This window comes from Amblyomma mixtum, chromosome 1 (assembly GCF_055824585.1).
Source record: "Amblyomma mixtum isolate Tamu chromosome 1, ASM5582458v1, whole genome shotgun sequence".
NCBI lineage: Eukaryota > Metazoa > Arthropoda > Arachnida > Ixodida > Ixodidae > Amblyomma > Amblyomma mixtum.
In genome coordinates, this window is record NC_143012.1 from 228,085,168 (window position 1) to 228,094,466 (window position 9,299).

A 9,299-nucleotide genomic window follows, 5' to 3' on the forward strand; every position below is an offset into this window, starting at 1 on the left:
GTACGGTTGAGTATCAGGAACTGTCTGTGTTATCAGGATAGCCATTGGGTGAAAGAATTCCAGTTTTTTTAATAGAAAACCGCGCGTTTAGGCAATAATATGAGTTAGGAGCGATTTCATTTAGCCTCAGTTTTGTTTAACCCGACAGAAGCTTGTGTTAAGCAGAACAGCACTCATTCTAATTAGTTTTCATTAACCTGACAAGAGCTGGAACATATGCAAATGGCCTTCTGCACTGCGTATTTAAGAGAAGCAGGACGTTGTTGTCTTTAGTGTCGGTTTAAAAATTCTTCGTTGTAGAAATTTTAGCGCTGTAATGATGCAGGGCAGGCTTTGTTTCATGTTCTTCGAAAAAGAAAAGCCTTCCATAGTACTGATATCTCGATTTTAAAAAAGAAGAAAAAAGAAGAAGGAAGAAAGAGAATGCATTGAATATAGTAAGACAATAAATATTGATATCGATGAAGTTTCTAAATATCAATGAGTTAATCCCACTTGCCTATGAGCAGAGAAAAAATACTTGTAATTTCAGTATTCAGTCTAAGATTACATTCTTCAAAGACCGCTGTTTGTGGTTCTAACTTCTCCGTGAGTGTACAGTACAGTAACCATGTTGCGTTCACAGATTACTTTTATCATTACCTTTCGTCTAAAAGGCATTATTATTGGCGATTAGACGGTGCGACAGTGCTGCCAACCCTAGGGATTTTTCACTAGATCTAGAGAATATCGGCTTTGTTTAGGGGAAAAAGGATTTTTTATATAATTTAGGGAAATTTCATTTGCTCGGAGAGTTCTTTTCTTCTCTCTCTCAAACTGGAAAGACAGTGCAAGCTTTTCGTTGTTTTTTCTCTACAACTGACTGAGGCCCGTAAAGCCTGTTTCGCATGCAAGTGAAAACGTTTTGTTACGGCGGCGCAAAAGCTGTTCAGAGCCATGGCGGCGAATTCAGCAGTCAGAGCGGCGATGTTCCAACAAGTTACAAATTGCAGGCATGTGCAAACACGCATGTGCAACTTGCAACTTGCACGCATGTGCAAGCGTGTGCAAGCGACACGGACGTAGCCGGCCATGTATGGTCCCGGCCAGTGGCACCGGCTGCTGTGATCTGGCGCGCCACCGCCTTCCCTCAACTCGCGTGCCCCTTCATCACGCTATATTTGTAGTGCGCTGCATGACGTGAAATTCCTATTTAGTAAGCATATCTGCATGCTTATTTTTATAGCTAGAATAGAACAAGGGCACCATTTTTTTTTTGATAAAGGAGTGCCGTGTTGAAAATCTTCCAAATCTGCTCAAAACATTTCCAAGTTCACCCGCCGCGGTGGCTGAGTGGCTATGGCACTCGGATGCTGACCCTAATGACGAGGCTTCGATGCCGGCTTCGGCAGTCGAATTTCGAAGGAGTCAAAATTCTAGAGGTCCGGGCATTGTGCGATGTGAGGAGACGTTAAAGAACACCAGATGGTCGAAATTTCTGGAGCCCTTCACTACGGCGTCCCTGATAGCCTGAGTCGCTTTGGGACGTTAGAACCTCCAAAATCATAAACCATAATTTCTAGTACCACCACGGCGAACAAAGTCAGTTGAGGTCACATGAGGTAAACGAAAGCTGTAACAATCACTGCTTCATTGTTTTAATTGACTTGAATTGTTACGTCAGCCACCCTTCAGAGCAATCTGCAGCAAATGAACAACCAGCTTTCATATTGCAGTTTCCGTACACTCCTCAAGCGACCTCCAGGCATTTTGTACGTGGTATCGTTCGGCAGAAGTCTAAACCGACAAAACATGAGGGAAAAAAATTCAGTTAATTCCACATGCCAATTCATGTTTACTAATATCTTGTGTACAACGAAGAAAAATACACAGACACAATATAGAGCCTTTAATTTGCAATTACCAAAGAGCACTATGGTTTATCTTGTAGCGTCATTTTGAAGTTCTTCATATTAGATCCTTCATTTCAAATTTAGAGCTAATTTGCTTGCAAACGCCTGGTAACAGGGCAGCTGCATGATAAAAGTGGCTACTGAACTACAAATAAATATACATTTTTTCACAATTGAACACCATTTTTCGTATCTAGAGAAATTTAGCAAATTTTTGGTTGCAAATTTGGGGAGAAGCGTTTCTGGAGGTTAGCAGCACTGCGGTTCAACCACCGTGGTGATAGTTAAAACATGTAAACAGACTAACAGTAAAATGCATTAAAGATCTACACACTTTTCAGTTTTTATCAACGCGCAAGTAAATAAACACCGACCAAGAATGAATTTAAAATTTCATTACACTCTCGGTTTAAGAGCAATAACGCAAGCTCACAGTGAGGTGGACGGTGCCTTTAAGAAAGGAGCAAGTGCAAGCACTGTTAAGCTATGTTTTCATTGGTTGCGTATGAGGTGCCTTTAGTGAGACAACACTTGTGAAAAAAGGACAGAATAGCCGCAACATTCTCCTGTGATAGCACTCGGTCTAGCTAGGTACATGATTCTTGGACATGAATTTTAATATTGACGCAAATGTTAAATATCGTAATGTACTGTTATAGCAATATTGAAGAAAATGGTCAATTAATTCGATGCAGAGCAAAATTTTGGTTTAAAGTTTGTCCATCACTCGCATCGAGTAGTTAAGACTGCAGTAGGAAGCCAATTGGGAACGCAATTGGCAATAGAAAAAAATTACAAGCCTGCAGAGGGAAGATCTAAATAAGATATTTATTTTATAATGAAATCTTACGATATATGAAACAAATTCCGTTCATAAGCAGCTTTTAGAATGTCTGGGTATGTTGTCGGCAGTGTACGGGTTACGAAATAATCATATGTACCTTCATAGAGTTAAGTGAGAATCGGTAGTCGTAGTATCGGCTCTAATAAGACTTACCGTACAATTTAACAAGCGCCATCTTCGAGCATACGCTGGATGCAGCACATTATGATTTGTTTCGCCACCTTCATCATCCACTCATATTTCAGTATGTACTGCAACTCAATGAACAGTTACTTCCCCAGTTTGTTTTAAGAGAAGTATATTCCAGACTCCTGAGTATCATTTGCGCGAGAATGATTGCATGTGGCTCGCTTTTACTTCGCTCGAAGGCGACCTTCTCCAGCGGATTGCACCAGTATGCAATGGATGCAAGACAGATGTCTGCGTCGGCTCGCATCCTTGTCAACCCCACGACTCTGCCTCTCCGGCTGGTGACGGCTGCCGACAGTGAGGCCAAACGCTTCGAACCACCCGGTGCATCCATTGATGGTGGCTGCTCCCCACAGATAGGAGGAAAAACTACGTCGAAGGAACGGCGCTTTGGTGGCAACCGCAGTGAAAGTTAGGGAAGGCACGTACTTAGGGAGACCAGGAAGGAAAACCGCAGCCTGGGAGCAAAGGATAAAGGAAAAGCGGACGCCAGCTGGGGAGTCTCCCGATACTCCAAAGTCGATATCTGCCAGCGCATCACGCTGGCATCGATTAGGGGGAGCTATACGATCCACGTGCCGTACTTCCTTTCTCCTGTTCCCTTCATCCTCGTCTTGCGCGACTTTATTTTTTTTTATAGTTCTTTCCTTCACTCAACCTCTATCATCTTCACTTTTTGTATGTTCATGAAGAGGGAGCAGCACGTCTCCAGCTTCTTGCAGGCGCAATCAGCTTCCAATTCATCTCGTTAGATGAAAGCGGTCTTTCATCCACATTGTCGCTGCGGAGTAAGATACTTTTTCCGGTATTTTCTCATCTTCGTCGAAATGTATTTCCTTCTACAATATCTGCGAGTTGAAAGATAGAAGCTAAAGTGTACATCAGACCAACTGAAACTTAGCTTGCTTGTTCTTTCTTGCTATGAGCGAGGTGATATATACATTTTATATTCTTGAGATATGGCATAGCATCAAAAAGTGCTCGTCGTGAACTTACCACTTAAACTTCTACACGGAATCTCTAAATCCCTCTTATCCCTGGGGAGCCATATAGATGCAGTTCCTTCCGAGTGATGCAAAATAAATGCAAATTCTAGTACCATATGGGCAAGCATGCCAGACTATCAGGGAACAATTGATCAGAATATGCACAAATTTGCCTGCGAGGTGGTGAAGAAGAAAGGAAGGGAAGTAACATATTTCTCGTTCTGTGCTGATGAGCAAGTACTTCAACCATCAGTGCCCTGCTCGACGAAAAGTTGTTAGATACAGGCTGTATAAATTATACAGTAGGTTGGTCATAATGACCTTACGTTTATGATAGAATAAGTGCTTCGTCACAAACGACGTCTAATCTACATGCTGGACATGCAAACAATTAACCAGCCTTAGATGGCTCAAATATGTGACCAGACTGCTTCGCACAAGAACGTCTACAAAGCCTTCGATAAACCGGACGAACTTGTAAAGGAAAAACTTGTCGATAAATTGGGCAACTTCCTGCCCGAAGCGCAGTTAGACTAAGTAATTATCAATACCCTGCGTCTGAAGGCGCAAATCAAGGAAGCACTCAATTTAATGCTAAATCAATTGAGAGCTTGCTTATGGTTGGTCTTCGGTGAATATGCATAGTGGACGAAATAATGTGACTTTGGTTTGCTGCCTACGAGCTTATTATTAGCTCACAAACTCATTTCGCAGTTACAACTGTTATCAAGATTTTGTTTGCTTCTCTGCATAAAAAGTGGATCTTTCGTGCGGCGATTTGTATTGGACTCAGGTCTAGTCTTCACTTCTGCGCTCGGATTATATCGACGACTCCACTTAACCATTCATGCATTTGGAATCATCAGTATGCTGTTTTCTGCTGCACTGGAAATTATCATTTTAGTTTTATATTTTTTCCTTATATTGCGTTGTATTAATTGCTTCCATTTTAAGGGGAAGCCATCTAGCTTGCTGCACAGTACCTTGTCTTGCTGAAATGACAGCCGTGTTTCTCTCGGAAGAACGCGGCGCTTCGTAAAATTTTTGAGGCATTCTCACCGTACCAAGACACACACTAATCCTTTTCTGCGTGTGTGTGTGACTTGATATTATAATAAAACAAAGGACAAATTATGGCTTGAGAGAAAAAAAAGAACCACTGTGGAGAAAGGGAATTAGTTGTACCTGAAGACTTGGTTGGTTTGGTTGGTTTATGGGGTTTAACGTCCCAAAGCGACTAAGGCTATGAGGGACGCCATAGTGGAGGGCTTCAGAAATTTCGACCACCTGGGGTTCTTTAACGTGCACTGACATCGCACAGTACACGAGCCTCGAATTTCTCCTCCAAAGAAATTCAACCGCCGCGGCCGGGATCGAACCCGCGTCTTTCGGGCCAGCAGCCGAGCAGCATAGCCACTGAGGCACCGCGGCACCTGAAGAGTGTCACAAATTATTCTCAAGCTGATCAGGCTTGGAGCGCGATCCCAAAAAGTGGAAGTCAAGTAAGAACGTTAGCAGGAGAGGCAGTGGTAATGCACAGTGCAAGATAAACCTGCAAAAAATTGAACATGCAAAGCGATTTAACTCTGTCAGCACAGCCGCCGCGGTGGCTTAGGAACATGGTGCTTACCCTTCACGTCTAGCGCTTGGCTAGACGACATCGTTGACACCGGAGCCTTCCGGTGCTGGTGCCAGGCCTGGCAGCGGGGGCGGCTTGTCAAGGGCTCTCCTCTCCGTCGACACATTTGATCGTGTCCGGATGGACGACCGCCGTCCTTGGGTCGTTTTTGCCGGCGGCTCTTCGACGCTGGGGGCTTCCGCCTTGTCGTCTTCGGTTCCGGTCTGGGCGTGTGGCCGCTTCGCTGGGGCAGGGACGCCGGTCGTGCGGGCGCCGCTCTGGTCAAGGTTCTCCTCGGTCAGAGTCGCTGGCTCGGTTTCTTGGAACGCTGGCACGCTTACTTCACCGCTCGACGCCTCCGTCTCCTTTCTAGTAGGTTCTGCCCCCTCAGGCTTGCGTCCGGCATCGCTGCGTCCGGCAGCGGCTTGCTGCGTCCGGCATCGGCTTGCGTCCGGCATCGGCTTGCGTCCGGCATCGAAGAGCCCGTCGATCCTGCCTGCGTTTCGGGTTCCTCTATGCCTTTCGCAGATTCTTCAGCCTCGACTACATCCATCAGGAGTTCCGCAGAGTCGTCTTTCGACGCCCCGCCCGTAGCCACCGCATAAGTGCGGACACACTCATTATCCACGTGGCCATACCGCCGGCATTTCGTACAGCGGGGAACCTTGCATTCACGCCGCACGTGGCCTGTACCATGGCAGCGCAAGCACTGCATTGGACGCCCAGGCGCTACGACAAGAGCCAACTCTCCGGCGACACGTACCTGGTGTGGCAGGTCATCCACTTTCAAGCCGGGCTTCAACTTCAGTAGGACCGTTCTTGTCGTTGAGCTCTTGTCATTGACGCCTTGTATCCGCCACCGCTCTCGCGTAACGTCGGTCACTTTGCCAAACGCCGCGAATGCCGTCCGAATGTCGTCGTCGGCCACACCGTGAAGCATCCAGTGTAGCCGCAGCTTGACCTGCTGGTCTTCCGGGTCGATAATGAGGCAGCGGCGTTTCTTAACTTGCAGCTCGTTGAAGGCGAGCAACTTCTTTGCTGCCTCCGTGTTCCGCAGGGTAACCGCCCACACGTGGTTGATTTGGTACGCCCCCAACGCGACCACGTCGGGGAGCATACCGGTCTCGGCCAGGGCGTCTCGGAAATCCTCGACCCGGAACGGCCTCGCTCGCACGTCGCCGTGAAGAAAAACGGTGTTGAAAACAACACGTCCTGTTGGCAGTGTCGGCAAAATAATCTGGTAATCCTTATCACCGCAGTCATCGATCCTGTTTCCGCGGCCGTCAAAGGCCGCTATCGCTGCTCCGCTGGAGCCCATGACCCTGCGATCCGTTCAGCTCGGCTGCCGGAAGCAGAATGCATTAAAATGGCTCATGCTGCATTAAAATGCAGCATTAAAATGGCTGCATTAAAATGCATTAAAAGCGATAGAAGCGATTAAAAGCGATAAAAGCGAGCAAGCGATAGAAAATTTGAACCTGGGAAAATCTCCTGGACCTGATGGGTTAAGCGCCGCTTTTTACAAAGCATATAAACGCGAAATAGTGCCAGTACTGACAGCAGTTTTTAACGAAGCCTATAAAGAAAATGAATTGCCCCCGTCTTATCGTAAATCCCATACAGTGCTAATCCCTAAATCCGATGACGCAGAAAAGTTAAAGCAGGTCACAGCATATCGTCCTATCGCCCTCACAAACGTGGATTATAAAGTTTTCATGAAGATTTTAGCCTGTAGACTACAGTCAGTAATTCAGGATATAGTCGGTCCCCACCAGACGTGTGGGATCAAGGGACGCTCTATTGTTTCCAATATTCATAAAGCGAGGTGTGTGCTGGAATGTTGTGGTTACACAAATAGCTGTGTAGCCATCCTTCAGCTAGATCTTGAGAAGGCATTCGATTGTGTTTCGCACGATATCCTGTTCTGCATACTCGACCATGTGAATTCAAGGTCCATTATTTGTGAGGGAGTGGCCTTGGCGTACCGGAGCTGCACGACAAGATTAATTGTAAATAAGAGTTTGGGGGCCCCCATTATCCTGCAGCGTTCGGTGCGCCAGGGTTGTCCCCTCAGCCCTCTTCTATTTTGCATTTACATTGAAGCGTTGTGTTTGAATATCATGGAAAGTGAAAAAATTCGAGGATTCCAGCTACAGGCAGCAGAAGTTAAGCTGCTGGCTTATGCGGATGATGTCGCGGTGTTCACAGTGAACCGGGAGGGTATAACCGAGGCCGTGGCATGCGTAAAAGAATTCACCAAGATCACCGGTAGTAAAGTGAATTGGTCAAAGTCCCTGGGGCTTTGGCACGGAGAATGGCCAACGAAGCCCGGCAATTTTGCAAACGTGTCCTGGGTGACGACCCCAGTAAAGTACTTAGGCGTTCCACTGGACGGTTATCGCGATAGCGATTCGTACTGGAAAGCACAGACGCAAGCCACGCGTGAAAAGGTGGAAAGGTGGAAAGGGCGACACCTTTCAATTTTCGCAAGGGCCACAGTGTGCAATCTGTTTTTTATGTCTAGGCTGTGGTACGTGATGCAAGTGTTGCATTGTGCAAGGATGAACGTACAGAGACTGCACCGGATCTTTGCCGTTTTTGTGTGGGCTGCGGACTGGGAACGCTGTAGCCGGACCAATTTGTTTAGGCGGGTGAAGGATGGCGGCCTGAGTCTGGGACACTTATTTCCGCGGCAGATTGTAAGCAGATTTTGTTTTGTGCGCGATGTAAGCGATCCGTTTTTGCGCACTGTGTGCCAATTAAGGCTCGGAAATGCACTGCCGGACTTTGTTGTCACAACCGAAAGGTTCTCGGGACGTATTTTTGGTTACTTTAGAGAGGTTGTCGTGAGTGTTCGATTCCTGTCTGTTCGATTTTCGTATGAATATTTATCTTCTGTTAGCAGGAAGAAGTTGTATAAAGATTTGTGCGATGTAGTTCTTCCACAACCTATGTACAGGGCCTTATACAATGGAGGCCAGGGACGCGACGTACTTAAGCGTGTGAAGGCGATGCAGGTGCCGCCAAGTGCAAAAACTTTTTTCTTTAAATTACATACCGGAACACTGCCAGTAAAGGAATTCTTGGAAAGGAAGCAGTTATTTCTACCTTGGGGATCATATTGTTTAATTTGTAAACAACCAGAAACAATAGACCACGTTTTTTTGCACTGTTGGGAGGGGGTATACTTTTGGGACATTTTGCAACGGACTTTAAAAAAGGAATTTCCGCTCGACGCTCATGGTATTCGGTACTTGCCTGTAGAGAGTGAGGATGGGACACCATTCGACCTCATTATGCTAATGGGCCTCCATTGTATTTGGCGCTCCAGAATGGCAGGATATCATTGCGATCCTGATGCACGGCCAGCACGGATCTATTTTCGGGAGTGCATGCATAAGTATATTGAAGTTCAGAAACTTGCTCCTGAAGCTCCCGAGTGGCTCGAAAGAGTCGAGCCTTTGGTGACGCTTAAGGAGTTTTAATATGATGCAGCCACGCACCACGGGTGGATAGTGTTGTTAATTATTGCTCATTGCGCTCTGTAAGTGTATTTGTGTACTGTGTTTCTTGCCGAAGTCAGGCAATAAAAAAAAAAAAAAGCCGCGGTGGCTTAGTTGCTATGGTGCTCGGCTGCTGGCCCGAAAGACGCGGGTTCGATCCCGGCCGCGGCGTCTGAATTTCTTTGGAGGAGGAATTCGAGGCCCGTTTACTGTGCGATGTCAGTGCACGTTAAAGAACCCCAGGTGGTCGAAATTTCCGGAGCCCTC

General features: G+C 46.4%; 1 protein-coding gene across 1 annotated transcript in view; it reads right to left on the reverse strand.

Annotated features, from left to right (window-relative positions):
* LOC149371090 (uncharacterized) overlaps positions 1-6,381 on the reverse strand; it is a 37,623-nt gene extending 31,242 nt beyond the window's left edge. The window contains exon 1 of the mRNA XM_089584726.1: positions 5,542-6,381. Within this exon, the coding sequence (XP_089440852.1) occupies positions 5,562-5,987 (426 nt within the window). The 5' untranslated portion in view covers positions 5,988-6,381 and the 3' untranslated portion in view covers positions 5,542-5,561. The remainder of the gene's footprint in view (positions 1-5,541) is intronic.
* Positions 6,382-9,299: the final 2,918 nt, after the last annotated feature.